At 34.3% G+C, this 23,262-nt stretch overlaps 3 protein-coding genes across 3 annotated transcripts; all 3 read right to left on the reverse strand.

Annotated features, from left to right (window-relative positions):
- Window positions 1-1,865: 1,865 nt before the first annotated feature.
- On the reverse strand, window positions 1,866-4,773 carry LOC116117252 (bifunctional 3-dehydroquinate dehydratase/shikimate dehydrogenase, chloroplastic-like). The gene is made up of 6 exons (XM_031403291.1): window positions 4,469-4,773; window positions 3,457-3,553; window positions 3,068-3,286; window positions 2,486-2,826; window positions 2,331-2,394; window positions 1,866-1,991 (listed from the first exon to the last, which is right to left on the reverse strand). The coding sequence occupies exons 1-6, from the start codon at window positions 4,669-4,671 to the stop codon at window positions 1,872-1,874; spliced, it is 1,044 nt and encodes a 347-aa protein (XP_031259151.1). The 5' UTR covers window positions 4,672-4,773; the 3' UTR covers window positions 1,866-1,871.
- A 10,463-nt stretch (window positions 4,774-15,236) lies between these two features.
- On the reverse strand, window positions 15,237-16,464 carry LOC116117218. Its single transcript, XM_031403255.1, has 2 exons — window positions 16,060-16,464; window positions 15,237-15,728 (listed from the first exon to the last, which is right to left on the reverse strand). Exons 1-2 carry the CDS (start codon window positions 16,312-16,314, stop codon window positions 15,468-15,470), a joined length of 516 nt encoding a protein of 171 aa, XP_031259115.1. The 5' UTR covers window positions 16,315-16,464; the 3' UTR covers window positions 15,237-15,467.
- Window positions 16,465-17,129: 665 nt separating this feature from the next.
- On the reverse strand, window positions 17,130-22,013 carry LOC116116373 (auxin response factor 2-like). The gene is given in 13 exon segments (XM_031402461.1): window positions 17,130-17,223; window positions 17,324-17,514; window positions 17,837-18,456; window positions 18,547-18,721; window positions 18,817-18,892; window positions 19,153-19,272; window positions 19,400-19,564; window positions 19,850-19,940; window positions 20,306-20,390; window positions 20,723-20,878; window positions 21,196-21,252; window positions 21,406-21,501; window positions 21,891-22,013. Coding segments are annotated over 13 exon segments (2,049 nt in total).
- Between the last annotated feature and the right edge of the window lie 1,249 nt (window positions 22,014-23,262).

The following is a 23,262-nucleotide window of genomic DNA, read 5'->3' on the forward strand; positions in this document are numbered from 1 at the left end:
ATCGACTTGTAGTTGAAAATCAATGTATTAGGCCTTGTTGCTGAGTCGATGTAAACCAGTTGTAGTTGAGAAAATTATAGATACTAAGTACTGAGACCCTGTCGGCGTGACTAACTTTGTAGTTTAAAAAATCTATGGAATAATAATGGTATTTATATATTTTTAGTCCTTTCCATAATAATTGAGTAGATTTAATCGAATGAGTGCAGACTGAGCGGATTAGTGATAGCAGCTCTTTAGGTCGGATGGATCGTTGTGTGGATTGGGTCGATGACTTGTCCATTTGAGGTGCAAGTCCTTCAATCGGTCTGGGCCGATCAAAGGTGTAAACTTATGAATCCCTCTGGGCCGATCGAAGGTGTAAACTTATGAATCGGTCTCGGTCGATAAAAGGTGTAAACTTATGAATCGGTCTGGGCCGATTGAAGGTGTAAACTTATGAATCAGTCTAGGCCGATTGAAAGTGTAAACTTATGAATCGCTCTGGGCCGATCGAAGGTGTAAACTTATGAATCGCTCTGGGCCAATCGAAGGTGTAAACTTATGAATCGCTCTAGGCCGATCAAAGGTTTAAACTTATGAATCGGTTTGGGCCGATCGAATGTGTAAACTTATGAATTGGTTTGGGCCGATCGAATGTGTAACTTATGAATCAGTCTGGGCTGATCGAAGGTGTAAACTTATGAATCGATCTGGGCTGATTGAAGGTGTAACTTATGAATCAATCTAGGCTAATCGAAGGTGTAAACTTATGAATCGGTTTGGGCCGATTGAAGGCGTAGACTTATTAATCGGTCTGGGCCGATTGAAGGTGTAGACTTATTAATCGGTCTGGGTCGATCGAAAGTGTAAATTATGAATCGGTCTGGGCCAGTCGAAGGTGTAAATTATGAATCGATCTGGGCCAATCCAATGTGTAAATTATGAACCGGTCTGGTCCGATCGAAGGTGTAAACTTATGAATTGGTCTAGGTAGATCGAATATGTAAACTTATGAATTGGTCTAGGCCGATCGAAGGTGTATACCAAGTGGAGTTTGTGGTCGTGTCGGCGTGATCGACTTGTAGTTGAAAATCAATGTATTGGGCCTTGTGGCTGAGTCGATGTAAACCAGTTGTAGTTGAAAAAAATATAGATACTAAGTACCAAGACCCTGTCGGCGTGACTAACTTTATAATTTAAAACCTTTGAGGGCTATGTGGCCCAGTCGACGTGACCGACTTTGTAGTTTAAAACCTTTTATTGAAGCCGGAGCAGTGACATGCATGGCGTGCATGTTTTAAGCAAAGTGCCGAATGGAGAGTCAATATGCATGATGTGCATGTGTTATGGACTGAATGAAGAGTGAGCTAAATGGAAAAATGGGCTGCATGTATTTAAGTAATGGGCTGAATAGAGAAAGATTTAACCAAATAGAGTGTTAGTTAAAAGGATATAATGACACATACTTTTCCCCTTCAAGTGCTGCCACCCATGCTTGCTGGACCGAGTGGAGGGAAGGGTGTTACTTTCTACGTCGGAGCTGAACCAGTTGAAGTTGAGTAGGCACGTGATTCACTTTTGGGCTGAACTGAATGGGCATGTTGATATTGTATGTGCAGACCCAAATATCATTGAGTGGACTACTCGTGTTGTTTAGTGGTGCTGAACGTTGGCGAGTGAAGGTGTTTATTGGAGTGGAGTGAGAAATCGTAAAATGAGGGCCATGACATATCCTCCTGCATGTTTGGCATCAAAACTCGGTGAATTGTTATTTGTATTAAGGTAGAATGTTGATAAGGAGCATAAAATACTCCTTGCTAGGAATTCAATCATTGAGAAAAGGAAAGGAGAACAATAACATCAANAGAATTATAAAAATTAGAAATTTCTCAGATGCTACCTCTTAGAGCATCCTCTATTGCAGAAATTGAAGCATCACAATCTGTGTTGTAACCGATCAACTTCTGGTCAGTAGGCCTCCTTATGATGGTATTTACAGCTCCTATGGACTGATCACAAAGCATCCCAAAGTTCAGAAGATTATATGTGTTAACATCTTATATATCATATCTTCAGAGTAACATATAATCAATTCACTCGGCATGAAACTAAAGTTCTTTTATGCTATTCATCATCCTGTATCTAGGTCCACTTGGTAGTTTATGTGAAATTGAAAACTTGAGTAATCACATTCACAGTAAAAGAAGAAATTGTCACAATTCTGGATTTGAATGAACACAGTTTTATACTTTACCAATCTATGGCCCCACACACAAAAATTATAGAAAGGCAGTTGAGAAGGATTTGATGATGAAAACAATCTTATATACAAGTTGACAGAGACAGACCTTAGCCAGTGGATCAACTTCATCACAGCAAGCCACCGCTGCTTCCTTATGTGGAATGCCAACACTACAAAATACGCCAATTAGTTAGAAAGAACAAATAATCCTTCTAATCTAAGGAAATGCTATCCCAATTTTGCTCTCTTAATATTGTGTACCTGAAACCCGCAAAGTCAGTTGCTGTATAGGTTTTAAAAAACTCTTTGACATCATCAACGAGCATGGGAACATAAATTCCATTATATCTGGTATGTCTGAAGGTGGGATTGTGCAGAATGGGGCCTTTACTATGGCCTACTGGATTTGAAACGAGCCCAAAAACTTTTGTGTCTGCGTCCACATTTTCAACCTTATACACTTGTCTAAGGCTGACAAGAGTAGGTAAGCCCGCAACTGATTTGCCTGCCAGAGATCCATACACTAAAAACCCACCAAATTTTGGAGCCAGTATCTGGCTTATTAGACCTCGACTGCCCACCGCCAAAACTATTAATGGTACCTGAACATAGGGAACACCCGGAATGAAGTTGGTTGCATTGAGGAATAAACAAAATAATACAATTACTTGAATTACTTAGCCGTGATACATAGCATTTTCAGCCTTAAAAATGATAATTAATTATCCCTATCAATAATTTCTCCTTCAAAATCAATTTTACAGTTTGTCCAAATTAATGACAGGTTTAAATATATTGCCAAGTGCGTAAATATGTTTGTAATTTTAATTAGCATATGTAAACCTGGCAATGAGTAAGCAGCTGAAAAATGGGTGCCAAATCCGTGATGAAGTCCACAGCAATTTCAAGTTTTATAACAGCTGCTCCGATTGACTGAATGGATGCAATTAGATCACCAAGTTTCTCTGTCGAAGGTTTGCCACCATTCACGTAGCTTGACACAATTACTTTGCTATGTGGTCGATTGTGCATATATTCGCTCATGCTCTTATCAGAAGCTACCTGCAATTAATTAAAGTTCAGATTATTAATATAGTATTTGCTGGTCCGATAACTTCACCGTTGCCGTACTCTAGGAAAATCCCATCGACAGTAGAATTAGACAAAGATGTTCAATGTATAGCTCCAATATTGATTAAAGAGTTATTTGTGAAAGTAGAGTGGAAAAGTACCTCATAGTCCATTTCCACAAATTCGACCTCTAAATCCAGAGCCCGTTTCAATACTTGCATGCAATTACTCTTGCAGTCTTCGTTGGATGAATTGAGCCTGCCAATTGCATTCAACTATATTATGAATCCATTGCATGGTCTTTTCATTTTTGTTTTTGGAGTGCCCACATATCAACTTATTAATTTTTTTATATCTAATAACAAGTTTAAAAGTACAGTACTTATAAATATTTAGAATGGTAGATGGAATATTTTTGTAGGCCCATGCTTTCTCAATAATTGCACGAAACTTTAAAAAGTAGTGTAAGGTTTGGTATGAATTGCAGCTGATAACTTATCATACTGCATAAGTCATGACACATATATCAAGCTCTTGTACTCACCATCGCCTCCCTCTTCAACAAATTAACCAATCTTCCTACCTACGGTTCTCTCCTTGTTCACTAAAAATCACCTATACTAGTGTGATTGTTTTGACATATATTAAAAATCACTTCCTACCTGCTACTGTTTTGACATATATTAAAAATCACTTCCTACCTGCTACTGTTTTGACACTCTTATACGAATTTCAATGATAAATAAACCAAGATGGTTCAATGTTCATAACTTTAAACGCACCAGATTCAGAATGCCACTGAAATTCTTGGTCATAAATATATATTTTCTTGGTTTTAAATAATCTCTTTCTCTACACTTGTTGTAACTATGATGATGAGGCACATACTTTGTCGAATGACAATACACAGGGAAAAAAAAAAAAAAAAAAAGCGTGGAGAAGTAGAATGAAATTTAGCGACAGGATAGTTTTTAAATGAGATGTAGGCTAATGCATAACCTGGCTTCATTATCTGAAAATGCTCAAAAAATGGTATTTAAAAACATAATAAAGTATAAATGAAATATATATGTCATAATATGTGTAGAGAAAGAGATCATAAGTTTTAATAATGAAATATAGCAAGGAAGAAGAAGAAGAGGGATGCAAGAATGTTAGTTAATAGAACTGGACCTGTAGGAAAGTATAGCGGGCAGAGTTTTTTCGTTGAGGAGGTTGTCAACCTGAGAAACGTGAGTGAATTTCATGGCATGAAAGCAAAGTTCTACAATATCTGCACCTTCAGCCTTTGCTTGCTCCATGGAGCTTAACATTTCTTCCACTGTTTCGCATTCAAGCTGTGTGCACACTAAGACATTTTTCTTGGTGTCTGCCATTTTCAGAGCTAGCTAGGGAGAGAGACAAACAATTGTGATAAAGCAAAAGATACGGTTGTGGTTTCCTGCTTTCTTTGTAGCGAACCATTTTTCAATATTGCATTTCATAATTATTTCTTGAATATTAGATTTCATAATGATTCAACTACTTTTTAACTATTTTAATAATTCATTCTTTGTCTCTATATGATTTTAACTATTTTGTTTTTTTATGACCAGGTGTCCAGATTAACTTACTTACGTGCATCTCAATTAATTCTTTAGGACTCTGAAACTATCGATCGGATAAGAGTTTTAGTGGTCACTCCTAATAAGGGTGGTGGAGACTTAATCTTGGAAGATCGTGTTATTAGATATTTCTCTTTCACTTTTACCATTAAAGAGACTTAAACTTGGGAGATCATGTTACTCTAAAGCCACCCAATGATAGTTTTAATTATACAACTTCCTCTATCTTATAAATAATATAATATTTTAAATTTCCTATATACGGTGTTACTATAAAATCAGTTAATTATTAAATATGTATACAAACATGAGATTTTAAATTTCCATCTTAAATTGATGCGTATATTAACGTCATATTTATAATAAGAAAAAGGAAATCTTTTTCACATCATTCTATAATTAATAATCACATAAATGGAAGTTCAAGGTTTGTGATATAATTAAATTATGTAATATAATATTATTTCAAAAATAAAAGTAGTAATGTTGTATACATAATTGACAGTACTATGCATAACATATATATGAATGTAGAATGGCGGCAAAACTGCATAAGTGGCAGTGCGTGACTTGCATAAAAATGGACAGGGACTGGGTTTCTCTGGTCCACACTCTAATAATTTCGAGAACATGGGGGTATCAGAGGGACCTATTAAAATAAATTCAAGATGAATGACAATTTCTTATCCAAAATTTGCCATAATTACATTTTCCCAAACGTAAACTTTGAGAAAAACAATTTCCCACACGTAGTCATTCAATAACATTTATTACCTGATGCTGACAAGGGTAAGGCTACAAAAAGACTATAATACCTTTTACTTCATACTCTCACTATAGTACCTTTTACTTTATAATTGTCATCTTGAAGGTATTAACATTTTTTAAAATAAATAGGGGGCGTTTGGTTCGGGGTTAAGTGGGATTACTGGGGTAATGTCATCTTATATTACTTGATTACCATGTTTGGTTGTCAAGTAATATAAGATACCAGTAATCTTCAAATACCAATAGTGGTTACTATTGGTAATATAAGAGGTAATCTAATTACCTCCATTTTCTTAGGTTTTCTGAGATTACCAGGGTTATCTTTTTTCGTTACAATTTTATCCCTTATTAATAAAAAATTTGGACAATAATACCCTTACTTTAAAACAAATTTATATTAATATCCTATTTCAATTTTACCCTTATTTAATTAAAATAATTTACAGACCACCACTGCCACCAAGCCACCACCACCACAGCCACCCAACCACCACCGCCAATAGCGGGCCAACCACCACGAACCACCGTTGGAAATTCTTTGGGAGGCTCCAGGAGGCTTCGATATGGCCGTTTTCGGCCATCAATATGGCCAAAAACGGCCATAGCGGAGCCTCTTGGTCACGGTGCCGTACTCACGGGGACTTTCGGGTACATCCGGCGATGGTTCGCGGTGGCGGCGGGCGGCGGCAGGAGCCAGGGGTGATTTCGTAATAAATTAAAGTTTTATATAAGCAGGGGTGTTTTAACTAAATCTGAAATATTGGGGGTTAAAAGAAATTATTCAAAAATTAATAATAAAAATAATATTATATTAATATTTGTAAAGGGGACAATTTAGTAATTTAAATAACATACCCACCAATTTATTCCCCATAACCAACCATATTAATATAACATACCCACCAACTAACCAAACACATTTTCTTAAAGATTCCCAGTAATCTTTCAAGGTAATCTATCTTCCAGTATCTAACATTCCCAGTAATCTAACATTCCTGAACCAAACGCCCCATATTATTTTTTCTCTTTCAATGTTTCTCGTACCCACATGACCACATCTCCTTTCTCTACTCTGCCCCTCCCCACTTTTTTCTATGCCCACGTCTTCTCTCTCTTTCTCTATCTCTTCCCCTATCTCTTCCCTATTAAATTATTTCAATATTTAACACCTATGTGGAAAAACAAAGGCTCCGTTTGGTTCACAATTTTGTGTTTTTGGGAAAAGTTTTTTGAAAAAAGTTAAAAAAAAGTTGAATTGGGCGGTATTACGATATAAGATTTACAAATTAATAAAATACCCCCTAGGTTTATTTTTTTACAAAACACCCCTTATAATCAACATTAAAAGTTAACAAAAACACCCCCAATCCACCCTCAAATACGGACAGCCGGCCACCACCGCCGAGGGTGCCGATTCGTCGTAACAAAACATTAAAAATTTAGGGGTTTATTTATTGAATTAACAAATTTCGGGGTTTTAAAAAATGTTGAATAAAGTTGATAATATTGTAGTTTTTGGGTATTTTACTGTTTAACTTTTTGGGAATACTAAAGTAGTATTCCCAAAACCAACCAAACGACCCATATCATTCCCACTCACTTAGCAGTCACGTTTCTCCCCTTCAAATTAAAAAGAAAAAAGTTTATTTAAGCCCTAAACTGAAATTTGGAGGAACCCAAACAAAGAGTAAACACCCTGGCTCTGTTTTGGTTCACAATTTTTGTTTTTTGGGAAAAGTTTTTTAAAAAGTTAAAAAAAAGTTGAATTGGACGGGTATTACGATTTAGGATTTACAAATTAAAAAATACCCCCTATATTTGTTTTTTTACAAAACACCCCTTATAATAAAACATTAGTTAAAAAAAACACCCCCATCCACCCTCAAATACGGACAGCCGGCCACCACCGCCGGAGGGTGGCCGGAGTCGCCGTAACAAAAATATTAAAAATATTTAGGGGTATTTAATTGATTAACAAATTAGGGGGTTTAAAAAATGTTGAATAAAGTTGAATAATATTGTGAGTTTTTGGGTATTTTACTGTTTAACTTTTTTTGGAATACTAAAAGTATTATTCCCAAATCCAACCAAACGAGCCAAATTTCCTACCCTACAATATAAGAGAAAAAAGTCAATAGGTGAGATAAAATTTACTCATTAAAAAGTGTGCAAAAGCTTAAAACTATGTTATATAGAATCGGAGGGAGTAATTTTTAACAAGGAGGAGCAAATTTTCCCACCTAACTTTGTAAATGTGTTTTTTTTGTTTTCACCCCTAATTTGGTTTATATTAATTTTAAGGTTAATAATGTAAAGAAAAAAAAGTCATTTTTAAAATAAAATTATAAAAAATTGAAAAACTAAAAAAAAAAAAAAAAAAAAAGTTGTTTGGAACCAACGATTCTGGCCAAATCGTACTCGGCCAGCTAGGTGTGATTCTGACCAACTTTTTTTTTTTTTTAGCTTTTTTATTTTCATATTTTCCTCTTTTTACAATTTTTCAGTTTCTTTCTTATTTTTGGAAATTATATTTTTATATAATTTCATAAAATATATACAATTTTAATAAAATATTATTTTGTAGTTTTATAAATATTTAATTGACATATATTTTTATAATTTTTAAAAACAATATTTACAATTTTAAATTTTTGTAGAAACATACATACTTTAAAAGTGAAACCTCCATTGCAATTATAAAAATTAAAGATGAGATATAAATGGTTAATTTCCAAGTTGGTGAAGGTAATTGTTCTGTATTTGTAATATAAGGGTGTAAATAACATTAACCTTGTAACATATATTGTGAACTTATAATAATTGTTATGGGTGTAAGTAACATTAACTTTATAATATGTATTTTGCAAGCTGACAATTATACATTTTTAATATTAAAACTACCGTCTGAATTTAACGATGGTAGGAAAATGTCACACTCTAAATTTAATAAATTCAATAAGAGCAAACGACATGTTCACGCCCAAGGTAAAGCGAAATGCCAGTTCCCACACCTAGTTTCATAAATCTTATATTCGCACCTTTAAACTAATAGAAAATTGGTTAATATAACAGTGAAATGGTAGAATAGTCATTTCCAATTTTAGATCCAAACTGAAAATGAGCCGCCACCAGAACCACTCATATATCCATCACCATCACCATCACCACCGCCACAAACCACCACAAATTACATAGACTTCCAACCCAAATTAGTCGTTCATCATACAAAACAAAGAGAAAATAAAAAATGGGGAGGAAAGAAAAGCACTAAGCATCAATCTCGATGGTTTGTAAAATAAAGAGACAGCACGTCTTTTCTCTTTTCCTTCAACCTCCTTGCTATCTCCCTCTAATGATTGATGAAAACAATTTTTTTGGGTCGTTTCTCTTCATCGTTTGTCTCTCCCGCACTGCCGATTAAAATTATTTCTTAATTTCGTCATGCCAAATGAACAACTTCGAAGATGTTCATCATATGCAGCGTTCAAAATCTGGTCTCATTGTGCTATTATCGGCTACCAACTCAGCGACCACTTCTCCAATTTCAACTTGAATTTCTCACTTGAATTTCTCACTTGATCCAAACTTCCAATTTGGCAACCGAGGCTTCCCTTTTTAGCACTAATTCAAAAGCTCTAGCCTCTCTGTCACCCCCTTAACAAAAGCCCCAGCATCTTGACATCTAGTCATTCGCCGAATGTAGTCCACTGCCCTTTTGGTTGTTGCGCGAGATTGTCACAATTGAGAGCCAATTGGGATTTTTTTTTTTGGAAGGATTTTGATTGTATTTAGAGTCCTTTGCTGTTGTGAATTGATTGTAAAGATTTCCCAGCCAATTTCCCTACCGCCAGCCACCAATCCACCTGCCTTTGAAACACGCCCACAAACTGTTCGATTTTTTGCCCCAGTCAGCAAATCTTGGCCTAGACCATGATTCTGGACCTCCACCACCTCCTGGCCAGGCGATACTGGTCGAAATCAGGTCCTGACCTGGTGATCTCGGTCGAGATCTCCTGGCCAGCAGTGGTTGAGGTGGAGGCAAAGAGGAGGTGATTTTTTTTTTTTTTTTGAGAAATGGGTTAAATTTTGAGATACAGGGTTACTTTCTAATTTTTTTAATTTGGGGTTAAAAATAATTTATAAATTTATTTATTAAGGGTGGTATAGTAATAACACATTTTGTACATATGTTAAAACTTAAAAATTAGTAACAATATTAATTTAAGGTAGAAATCTGAAATTTATAAAAACTTAGTATTTCACTTTACCTTGGGTGGGAACTAGGTCTGCAATCGAACCGAACATGAACGAACAGGCCCGTTCGAAAATCGTTTGATAAGCATGTTCGATTGTTCATGTTCGAACGAACACAGGATGTGTGTTCGTGTTCGTTCGATTAACAAAAAATTCGTTCGTGTTCGTTCGATTAACAAAAAATTCGTTCGTGTTCGTTCGACTAACTCGTTCGATAATTTGTAAATACATGTTCGAATAACTCGTTTGATAACTTGTAAATACATGTTCGAATAACTCGTTTGAATACCTGTTCGAATAAAAAATATATACCAACTTTCCAATTGATGTTCTAAAAAACAAATATGCAATAATTTATAATTCATACCCATTTAATTCAACATTTGAAAATAAACCAACTTTCTATCTATATTTATATTTTAAACAAATCAATAAAAACTCAGTAAATTAAAACAATTAACCATCATAAATAATAAAACTTCAAAATAAATTAAAAAGAACAATAAATCGTTCAAAACAAATTTAGTTATATATCAAACATGATACAAATAAAAAGAATTTGTTTACATATATATTTATTATCATTACATAAATTACCATAAATATTTTAAATGTTTACATATATATTTTGTATCAACGCGCATAAATTTATAGTGAAATGAAAATCTATTGTAATATATGATCAATACATATGTGTGATTAATTTGTTATATATAAATATATATTATTATTACTGTCTACATATACATTTTGTATCAACACCCATAAATTCATAGTGAAATAATGGTCTATTATAATATATGATCAACATATATGTGTGATTAATTTGTTATATATAATGTATAATTGTGTATATACAAAATTATTATCATACATATATTAATCATATGTTAAATATGTTATGAAATTACCAAAATTATAGGTTATCATATATTTATTATCATTACATAAATTATCATAAATATTTTAAATGTTTACATATATATTTTGTATCAACACTCATAAATTTATAGTGGAATGAAAGTCTATTGTAATATATGATCAATACATAAGTTATCATTACTGTCTACATATATATTTTGTATAAACACTTATAAATTCATAGTGGTATGAGGGTTTATTGTAATATATGATCTATACAAATGTTTAAATAATTTCGATTTAATTAAGCTATTATATTATTAAATTTGTTATACTATACATCGCTTGATTATACAATATGTTATGTTTATCAATTTACCATACTATATTTATTATTTATTAATTGAAATGCTATCTTATAATATTTAATTATTGATTACATTTAGAAAAATATGAAACTATAATGTTATTGGATTTACTATATTATATATCACTTGATTATACAACCTATTATGTTATTAAATTTGTCATACTAGTTATCATAACAATTTATTACTTTTTAATTAAAATGTTATATACTTATATATTTAATTATTGATGACATTTGGAAAAAAAAAAATCCAAACATATTTTATATATAAGAAAAACAAAAGTATCATAATATTTTATTATTAATTACTATTAAAAAAAATTCATCAAAACTAAATGAAACATAATATAAAAATGAAAAAAAATTAAATTATAATAATGCATAACATGTTTTTCGAACATAAACGAACGAACAATCAAACGATTGTTCGCGAACGGATGGATTAGTCGAACGTATAGTGTTCGCGAACATAATTGAATGAACAATCCCTGTTCGAATTCGACTGAACATATTATCGAATGAATATCGAACTATTTATAAATAAATATTTACGAATATTATCGAACAATAATCGAATGAACAACGAACGTTTGCGAACAGTTTGGTTCGTTTGTTGGGAACAGGAAAAAACATTGACATTTGATTTGATCTAATATTAATTCAATTAATTTTGCACACAATATTATGAATTACACGTGTATGAATGTAGAAATTAGCAGCATGAGTGGCAGTGCGCGACTTTCAAAAAAAGGATAGGTACTGGTTCCTCTGATCCACACTTTCAATAATTTTGGGGGGGAGGGAATTATTAGTATACGGCTATTAATAGTATGTATTTTGCAAACTGACAATAAACTACCCTCTGAATTTAACAATGGTTGGAAAATGTCACTAAATTTAATAATGGATGGGGGGTATGGCTATGGGCCCCCGCCTTATTGATAGGGAAAAACATTGACATTTGATTTGATGTAAATACTAATTCCAACTAATTTTGCATACAATACCATGAATTACACGTGTATGAATGTAGAAATTGGCAGCATGAGTGGCAGTGCGTGACTTTCAAAGAAAGGACAGGTTCTTGGTTCTCTGGTCCACACTTTCAATAATTTCAGGAACGGGTAGGAGGTAGCATAGGGACCAAATAAATTCAATAACGGATGGGGTACCGGTAGTATTAGTAATGACTATTAATAGGAAAATAGGCGACATTTGATTTGATGTAATATTGACATTATTCATTCATTCCAACTCCCCGGATTTATTACGTTAATCCATGAGATTGAGATACGGCTCTCGATTCTCCCTTAAAATGTAAATCGGTGATTGGTGGGTGACGAATGGCGTTTACCTTGACGGGTAGTAATAGTAAATAGTAACCCTGTACTCAATATAATAATGAACAATATTATATTTATAAAATCATAAAAAAATAAAATGTTTATTTTATATAACTTTTTTATAATTTTTATTTGATTATATGATTTAGTTGTAAGTAAAATATTGTTAATAAAATTAGCATGTGCAATAAATAATCCCACCTAACAATCGTCTCTACTTATCCTGGATAAAAGATGAAAAATACAAAATTGTGATTATGACGGGGAAGAGATTTTATTGGGACCAATAAATCAATTATTTTACCTAACGCCACTCTATGGGATTGGGATCCACAAATAATCGCATTTAAGTAGCCTAAAAGAAAATTGCTAAAACCATAAAATACAAAATTTTACATATAATGTTTATTTGTTAGAATAAAAATAGTTTTGTTTAAGTTTAACATGCGCAAACATTTAAGGCAATATTAAATGAGTAATGCTAATTTTACAAAGATATATACAAAAGGAGCATACAAAAATAATCTCCACTCTTGATTTTTTATGATTTCTTTCTCTCTCTCTTCCCTTTTTTCTTTGTTTTTTTCTTCTTGCTGATGTCACTTTGTACTCCTGTTTATATGAGTCTTTATAAAGATAATATTTTTTATATTAAATAACGACAAGTACTAGTCCAAATATGAAGTAGGTATTGATCTTGTGCAGTGGTGAACAGAATCCCAGGGCTCCCACCAGTCAGACGGTAAATTTGAAGATTCAAGTCACATGCACAACAACACAACACCGCTTAATACAAAAGGAAGGGGCCGGTTAGCATGTGTAATTATGAAACGATAGGGATATGAAATGACACCATTGAAAACTTTCCTGTACCGTACAGCTCCTCCTAGTATGGTAGATGTTCTTCCTTCAACTAACAATACAAGTTTCAACACTAAAAAGTCTTCAATGCTGCATCATTCAATCAGCATTCTAAAGATATATAAATGATTCTCGATTTATTAGTTGAATTCAACATTTCTTATGACAATGCACCATGGATACAGTTCCAAAATCGACTCAATTACTGCTAAGAAGATTATCAGCTGCATATTCTCTCAACATGCCTCGAAGAATCATGAACCATCTGGAGGGAACAGAAAATTCTCACCTAACTCCCAACTCATTATACTCACTCACCGTTGACCAACCAGATCTCAATCCATGATCTTGAAAGAAAGTTTCTAATATATGTGCTACATGATCTAATTATGTATAAGAAATCTTAGCCTTCGGAGTAAGTATTGGCACTTTCATACAGTGGCCTATGATGAAAATGGCATACCATTGTTGATAAGTTGCATAATTTGAGTGTTTTTAGGGTTGTTTTGATGTTAATTTAGTTAATTTCTCATTTGTTTTATTTGTTTTGGTGTTAGTTTTTCTTAAGTTTAAGATATAAAGGGTTAGCTATTGATTTGGATAGCTTTTGTGTTTTTCAAGATTTGATTGAGTAGATTGGAGTATTTGAATGAAATTGTGACTTAAAACTTGAAGAAGTTGAGACTACCTAACATTCTTGAAGGTAACGGCTATGCCTTGGTGATTCACCATGGCTATGATGGTGAAATTAAGATTAAACAAAGAGACTAGAAAGCACTACGACCTAAGCTGTGGTGACTTAAATTTGGCCACGACTAGGGCCGTGGTGAAAACTATTAAGGCGTTTTTGTCAGTTTTTCTTTCCTTTTTCACTTAAGACTCTTTTGGGTATTTAAGCATAATTGAGATTAGTTGTCAAGGGAAGAATTTTGCATATTTTGGAGAGAAGAAGACGCATTCTTGAGGTTTGAAGACTGAAGATCAGATTTAAAAGTTTGATTTTTGTTTATTTTCAAGTCTAAATATGTTTTCCTTCTTCTCTATTTATTTCTTTGTTCTTAGGATAGAGTAAATCTCTTTTATTAGGAGAGGATGAAACCCTAATTATGTTTTGAACAATTTTATTCTTAATACCAGATTTATGTTTATGAATTTGTGCAAGAGTTTAATTAGGTTTAATGATTTATGAATATTGGATTGATTCAATTACCCTGATGATGTTTCAAATAGAGAAGTTAAGATTTATTGCTTATTTCATATTTATAATTGTTTTATTAGAAAGCATTGCACAATGTATTAAATTAGAAGTAATCGAATAGAGATTCTATAATTAATTTGTGGTCCACCTAATTCATAACTGAATAGGGCGAATTAATCTTAAGAGATTGATGAATTTATGCTTCTTAATTTCAGAGTAACCGAATAAAAATCTATATTAAGTTGAATATTATGCCTGAATAAAGATAATTGGCCTTAGAAGATTTCTACTAATTTATAGCACAAACGGGTTTTAAGAGCAATTGTCAAACATAATTAGGGGGAAATCTGTACCCTAGCTTCATTAATACTGCAAAATTTTTCACATTATTTATTTGTTTAATTTATTTATTTTTAATCCGTTAGTTTTACCTTATAAAATTTTGTTTTCTCAAATAACTTGTAAATAGTTTTAAGTAATTACAAACATTGCTTTGATCTTTGTGAGACGATACTTAAACTCATCACTTTATTACTTAAACGCAACTAGTGCACTTGATAGGGTTGATTTAGTCGCAACAGTTGTTAACATGCATCACATTTCTCGGGAACATACTTTTATGTGTTAGGCTTTATAGCTTAGATGATGACTTAGCATACCTTACTGAAATAATATCAAATATTTATTCTTCCATGTCAATGCACTTATCATTTTTATCTTATTATTAACATGAAACTGAGGCTGATTTCTAAAGTAGAACTATTACACCAGAGATCAAAATACCCAAAGGTCATGAACAGGGGAAATATTGTTCCATGCGTGACATTAAGTAAAGGAATATTAACTACAAAAGGGGCAGGATGCAGTAATAAATCTAGACAGTTACTTCAATAAATTGAACCTGGCTAAACAACTATGCGTGCTCTATGCGTTGGACAATCAAGTTCAGTGCTGCATTTGCTGATGAGAATGCACCATGAAAGCTTTCTTGATAGGAAACAGATTCCAGTTCATAAGCCATCTTCAACAAAATCTCACCTAGATCTGTTTGTTTCTCTAGCAAAGATTCATAGTATGAGCGAGCAGCAACCTTACTAATCTCCACATTGGTTGGCTCGGGGCAGTACTCATCATCCAACCATTTATGCAATGTAACCCTAAGCCACTCTGATTCCTGCAAATCTAATAATTAGTGCGACCACAATACAACTAACTCTCCACAGTCCACATACTTTTTTTCTTTTTCAACCACAAATTCCTAAACACGAATGTGCCCACGAGCATACAAAGACAATAGTTGAAAATTAGCAATCGTCAGGGAGGATTATGAATGTTTTATTAATTAATTCCATCCAATTAAACCAGAGCTAGGTGGCATTCAGCCCATGTTGAAAGAGAAATTTTTAAGATATGCGTGTAAAATTAAATTAGAGGCAACCAAAATAAATAAAAGCATCTATAGTAATGCAATTGAATGAAAATTTAAACTGAAAAAAGAAAGAAACCTCTAAAGCTTTGGAAGGGAGGAGCCAATGGTCTGGCACGCTAAGTTCTTGAACCGGGGAATCTGGGAGTTGCTGTTCTTCATTGGATGGTGGAGTTGAAGAAAATCGAGAAGATGTAATGGTGGGTAAACGTAAAGATGGTTTTAACGGGAAATTTGGTAGAGAGGAGACGGGGAAACAAAGGGGAGGATGGACTATTGAGGTTGAGTTTGAGATGATTGCAGTGGATGCCCAAGACATAATTAGACATTTCATATCTTTGCTTCTTTGTTGACAGATTTTTAGGAGGGAAATTGTTGATGGCGGGAATTAGGGTTGGAATCTGATATGATTCTGATTTCTGGGTAAGGAGATATCGCTAGGGTTCAGCATGAGTCAGTGAGACTGTGACGACATGAAATAGTGCCGTTTTACTTTTTCTTTAGTTAAAACTTAAAAGTATGTACACCACAGAAATTATACTGGCCCTCTCCTGAGGCCTACTGTACTTTCGTTAATTAAATAATGGATGTGTAAAAATAACAATTTTGTTCCTTTATGAGTTACGAATTCAAGAAAATATTTCTCTGGTTATTTAAAAGGCACATCTCTTATTATATTGTCCACTGAAACAGAGAAAGTATATAATTGTTTTCCACATCTTAGGAGTGCTAAGTGTATTAAATTTATATTTGTAAACTGAAATAAATGTTCTGGCTTGTTATTTAAGATCTTGATTAGAACCTTGGTCATACCGGGGATAATCCCAGCAATATCACAACTGAGAGAACCACCTAAATAACTTAGAGCCAATGTAGAAGATAGTAAAATGAGGATATTTGTGGAGAATGATTCATATAAGTAGACAAACCAACTTTATTTAAAAGAAACATATAGATATAGTTATTTATCTAGTTGTCTGATATGATATAAAGCACACAAAAACTGTTTTCACACATTAAAATTTGCATACGATTGCCTTCTAAGAACAACAGTTAGGCAATGCATCACAATTTTAGGTACATATAACTGCATTCATATAAAATGCACTGATATATGCAAATCTGCGCAATTGACCTGAATTGTTATGATTATGAAGGAGGTGTTGGATTTGGTGAGCTCGCATTCTGCTCGATGTCTTACTTTGGGCATATCAACATCCGTCGTACCGCACACAGAAATTCCCTGCGCTTATAACATCACACAACAAATCAATTCGCCGCTAAATTTTCACATCAACAACATCCAACCACAAACACAATAACACCAGGTTTTGCAACTTAACTGCCATGGGTAGTCTCCAGCTACCATCATGTCCCCTTCATAATCCATGTAGGTAACATGCCACCCGCTGCTTCCATCAATCAGACTTCCCTTGAAATCAAACTTCTTGTCAAGCTCACACAGGAGTTCTTCATACCCGTCAAATTGTGTAAGATCAACAGATCTTCCAAGAACAGTTCCATACTTGAGCACCTGGAACATAAGCAGACAGTATTCTTCCGATTATTACTATATGAAGCAAAAGAAATATCTACTGACCCATGCGAAGGGTGCTCATGGAAGCAATTTTTAAGGAATTAAAAATGTTATGGTGGCCTGACTTCATACACTTGCGATAAGGAACAAATTAGTTTTCGGCCAACTGTCCATCTAGTAGATATACTTGTGTCTAATATTAATCATTGGCACGCATAAAATTTCAAGAACAATGAAGTCATTAAACAGTAATCTAAATATTTACTCCTGAAGCCTTTGTTCCTTTTAAGTTGCTTCTAAACTCACTGCAAAGGTGTACCTTGGTGCAACTCCTGAAAGAATGGCAATTCTTGCATTGCATTTCTGAAGGGTTGCCGGATACACTCTTAGATAGGTCTGAAACCTGGATGGTTTCAGAAACACTTGACTGAGATATTTGAGGGATAGAACCATGACTTTCAAGCTCAATGGAATTGGCAACTTGTGGTGAAGGGAGCTCCGGTGGACTACATTTAAATAAATTGACTCCAAAAAGCATGTATCTGCCGCCATCATTTGGTGGGGCAAGTGGAGTTCCATTTTCATCCCTGAGTTCCAAAGCCCTCCAATCCTGAGAGCCGGAATTCAGAGAGTTGACATCAGGAACTGACAAGTTTTTGCTTGATACAGCATTGTCATGAACTCCATAAGGTGCGATCATTGCGGGCCAGTGATTAGGAATACCCGAGCTTACTATGCTTCCACCGGGACTTGACTCTGCACTGCTGGGACCCCGATAAAATGGAGAATGCATCGGAAATTGCAGCTTATTCTCCGGCCCTAATTGCATATGGGCCCAATGTGGATCTGGTGGGGGAACAAAATATGGTAATAATGGTAGTTTTAGTGCGTCCAATTGCTTAACACCTGTTATCCTGCTTTCTTGACCTTGCAAGCCCCCTGAAGGAATTTGAGGTGATTGCTCAGCTTAAATTTAAAAAAAAAAAAAAAGCTTGTTAGAGAGTGAGATATTAGGTAAGGACTGCTGACCAATGCTAACAAAGGACGAGAATCCAGGTGATGTTGCATCAGTTGAACGCAGCCTCTTTATGCGGGGTAGAACAGAGGCAGGGTTCCTGTTAGTGCATTCTGTCATCGGCTCAATGTTCCAAGGTGAAACCCTTTCTGGGCGCGTTAATGTATCTGATCTGACATCCCATTTTACCTAAGAAGTAAAAATAACAATAATAAGCAGAAAAATAGCGATACAAGAAAGTGATTGTTGATCAGCATCTTGAATGGCATAAAACAACCGCTTACCTTGAGACGCCTCCATGCAGAATTAGGCCACCTATTTTGATCAATATCTCCGGCGCCAACAATAGTGCCAAATATTCTGGTTCAGGTAGTTACTATGTCAGTTCGGAGAAGCAAGAAAGACGCTTATTTCAACTTAACCAAAAATCTGTTAAAATTACTTTTACTAATCAAATCACTCTTCATTACAGTTTAAGTCATAGAAGCCTTCAACAAGTTTTTTTAACAGGTTTTAGTACAGATTACAGTGTTATTCCATTCCACTGGTAAATGTAAGAACATGAAATGAATTTAATTATAAAAGTGAGAGCCTGAGGGTCAAAAAGGCGTGGCTTGCACCTCTGTTCTGCACATTCTTCATCTTCAATTGCCATTCTAAATCTTGTCCCAACAGAATAGTTGATTTCAGCAGACCTCATGTAATGATCAAAAGGTACTATGAATTCGGCAGGGCTTGACCTGAAAAAGTTGAACCAACAACATCTTGTTTGAATTCAGTAATATGACTGCAGGACTGTTTATCTTCTACACATATTTATTTTCTAAAATTTTTGCTGCACTAACCCAGGAACAATCTCCAACTTACCAAGGACGGTAATAGACAGTAAACCTCGTCCCGGTAGAAATGGCATGAGAAGCAGTGGCAAGTATCCCATGTTGCATACTAGGGCCAGATATGATTGAGGTTGGCATATTGTTCTGTAGTTTCATTGTGCGGCGAACACCGACACGAAGTTCCCCATTTTCTCCTCTGAATACAATTATAATCATTATGACTCCACATAAGAGTAGATTATTTTAACCAAAAACAACTAAATGGTACAAAACGTTCATCTAAACCATGTTTAAAGTCAACACGATGTACATAAACATGTATATACATGACTTGTTCATGCACATATAATATACCAAATTGAAAAGAAAATGTTTGGTGTTGAGACAATGATTTAAGTGTCTCTATGTTATAGTCTCCATGAAATGCAAATCAAATGGCAAAGTTGTATGTGTAAGCAAGAAGGGAGAGAGAGCGCGGAACCTGAGGAAGATACATGCATCTCCAGCAACAAGCTTTTTTGAAGTCACAAACATACTCCAACCACTGGTAAGCAAATGCCGCTTTGGCTGACCTACATTTATTGCAGCAAAATGAGCAGCAGTTAAACTAAGATATGTACCACGTTTATAGGGAAATTACATATGTTTAATAAAAGAAAAATGAAGTAGAAAGTGTTCTCCACATTGCATATAGTTATGATTATAAATGTGAAATGAACTAAAATACTGAAAAACTTTGGGCTTTGACGAAGAAATAGGAACGGAATTTCCTCTAAAATACAGCAGTGACTTCTGTCAATGAATGCGAGTAAACTGATCCAATTTCAAGGGAACATCCACATTGTTTTTGCAATACAATGAACAACTAAAAGTAATGGTTCTCTTAATTATTCCAGGCAAAGGTGTTTTAAGTCTATCGAAGGTGAGGTTTAAGTACCACGATATATATGCCGAAAGTGCCATTCATACCCATGCAAATCCTTTGCAACCAGTTGCTGTGCTGGGGGATCCTTACTCATGTCCTGCAGCATATAACATGAGTTAATGCAATGGGGCTTAGCCAAATCATTTTATGCATTCTAGTAATACAAGTGATCCCAGACAGAAAAAGACTTCGATGTCGGATTCTACAAAGTACAGAACACTGGCATGATGCCGAGGAATTGTTTGTTGTATATCATTTCTATCAAATGATTTAACTAACTACCAGATTGGCGAGATTACAGGATTCTGTATTATTAGTGGACACAAAAGCAAGAGAATCCTAAATGAGCCTAAGCAGCTTTCCTGTGCATACCTCCTGTGGCCATGAAACTTTTAGGAAGTAATGAGAAGAATTTACAAGGATACTAACCAGGGGCGGAAGGCACTCATCAGCATGTCGCTTTGGAACAGAGAATCCACCATGAGTACTGGTATCAGAGGGAGTGAGCTTCTTGCTAAAGGAACACACATTAACTTTTGAAGGCGAAGGCAGAGAAGTCGCATCTTCCAAGCTTGGCTCATCTTGCTGAAAGGAATTACCATCACACATGTATATGTTACACCCACATGTATCACACAAGCATTTGGAAACAAAATACAAATGAGTCATTTCAAGTGAAATTCGCATAGTTATTTCAATTAAACATTTACATAATAAGATTATCATTGCTTTTAGAAAATTTTGAGGATCATCTAACCGTGAATGAGGTGGCATTAACTTTTAAAACTTGAATATAACCTTTATTTGCTTCATAAAGACCCCCCAAGAAATAAAAGTAAAGATACCGTTCAACAGTCAGAACAATTACGTATGAGACCTTCAAAACTTCAGTAACTAATTACCTCTGGCTTTGGAAGCAGAGTAATTTGAGCATATACCTCATCTGTACCAGCTTCCGCCTGCAACAACAACAAACCATCAAGAAAACGATGAAAAAGAATTTATATATTTACAAACTAACTCACAGTGTACTAAAGCCTTGAAATTTAAGTTGATGGTTATGGTGATATTATATGGATCAAACAGAAGTTTAAAAAAAAAAAAGGATGTGCCTTTAGTTGAACATAGACAACTTCACAGAGAATCTTGGAAGGGACTTTGTAAATGGGCATTTCCATTTTACCATCTTCGGTCATGTATGCCTCAACCTGTAACAGATTTGAAAATATATATACATATTAAGACCAAATGCCAAAAATAAAAATTAAATAAAATTCATGAGCTGCACATATGGGATGTTTTGGTGACATAGGCTCTTGAATGAGATATTATCCCATTATCCTTTAGATAGAAGTTGTGAGTAACAAATATAATTATGAGTAAAACAAAATATATGAATCTTATTTATGCTATTTTAGGAATACATAACATTACAGTTTGGCAAATAAGTCGTGATTTCTGTTTAGGATTTGTAATTATTGACTCAACTATTCTGTGTAGTAAAACAACCTGGAACCATTTCAACTTTCTAGACCATTTAACAAGAAAACCAAGCCACTAGGTTTCACACAAATTCATTTAAAAATGGAACTGTTACCTGTTCAATATGACCTTGAAGAAAGTAGTAAACTTTGTCCCCAGCACGTGGAACATAAACAAGTGGACCCGCGCATGCACGCCATAGTTCTGTATATAGCTCATCTTTCCCACCTGAAATCATCACCTTTTTTAACAACCGGCGAGGGACTATTAACTCATAGTTTTAATTGGTTAAAATAATAAGGAAAATTTAATTAAAGGAGCCATTATACTAATGAAATGATCAAGTACAAGAATGAAAATCCACTCTACTGATGATTAAGTGAAAATATTAGCAGCCGAGTTGGAAGGTCGTGGCCAATGTTGTTACAGTTGATTCTGATGAAGAACTGCTCATTACCTCCGTATTATGGGTAATGATGAAAGAGCTTTCTCTCCTATTGGAATAGTAATTTCTTTTCTCTTCGCTTAAAAAATTTAAGTTATGAAACAGGAAAATATTTGAATATGAAACATCGCCATATACGCTGGAAAACTGATTGTACATGTTAACATCAATCATCACATGTTTCATTGAAAATGTTTTATCGTTTAACATGGAAGGAGACAAAGGGTACTGTTAGCTGCCGTTATGTGAAAATTAATTTCTTTTTCAGAAGAAAACTAAATAAAATCAGAGAGGAATTGGTTTTTGACATCAAATCACCAAATAGTCCGGACTTAAAAAGGAAAATAAAAATAAAAATCACTGTAATAAAAATAATAATAATAATAATTAACGAAGAAAATAAACAAAGGCGTTACCATGGTTGTGGTCGGAAGGCAAAGCATAGTCCATACGTTTTCTGTTCTGAGAAGCCACCTTATCAGTCCTAAACCCTTTCCGTTCTCCACCCACACCACCCATCTCTCTCTTATTGTTAAAAAAAAAAAAAAAAAAGTGAATATATATGCAGGAAGAAAAACAAGAAAACCCACAAAGGAAATAAAAAGCAAGCTAGGTTGAAATCAGAGAAAGAGAGGGAAATGGGTGTGTAAGAAGACAAAAGAGACAGAAGAGTCCTTGAGAATCTGGTGTCCCGTGTCACTTTGGAGCACTCAATGTAGCATGCACTTTTATTCTCATCAATTCTGTTCACACACCACCTCTTTCTCTTCCCTGCGTCTGTATATATAGCGTGATTTGCTTATATATTTTGTTGGTGCGTACTAACTGGTAACGTTTATTATGTGTGTTGTGGCGCAGACAATGCCGGGGGTCGATCAGGTGGATATGTCACTGTACACCTTCTGTAATTCTGATCTCTCTCTCCCTCTTCTTTTTCTTTTTCTCTGCTGGCTGGTTGGCTGGCGATGTTTGCTACTTTGCACCGATATCTTCTATGCACTACTTTAATGCCTTCATGCACATCCTGACATGCATCCTTCTA

Source organism: Pistacia vera, unplaced genomic scaffold (genome assembly GCF_008641045.1).
Source record: "Pistacia vera cultivar Batoury unplaced genomic scaffold, PisVer_v2 Contig123, whole genome shotgun sequence".
In the NCBI taxonomy this organism is placed as follows: Eukaryota; Viridiplantae; Streptophyta; class Magnoliopsida; order Sapindales; family Anacardiaceae; genus Pistacia; species Pistacia vera.

Bases quoted from the DNA above. Each gene is read 5' to 3' on its own strand.
- LOC116117252 (XM_031403291.1), bottom strand. From the start codon at position 4,671: ATGGCAGACACCAAGAAAAATGTCTTAGTGTGCACACAGCTTGAATGC. The intron at 2,395-2,485 runs GTACACAATATT...CGTATTTTGTAG, and splicing joins ACTGACTTTGCGGGTTTCAG to TGTTGGCATTCCACATAAGG. The intron at 1,992-2,330 runs GTCTGTCTCTGT...CTTTGTGATCAG, and splicing joins AAGTTGATCCACTGGCTAAG to TCCATAGGAGCTGTAAATAC.
- LOC116117218 (XM_031403255.1), bottom strand. From the start codon at position 16,314: ATGAAATGTCTAATTATGTCTTGGGCATCCACTGCAATCATCTCAAAC. The intron at 15,729-16,059 runs GTTTCTTTCTTT...TTAGATTTGCAG, and splicing joins TCCCTTCCAAAGCTTTAGAG to GAATCAGAGTGGCTTAGGGT.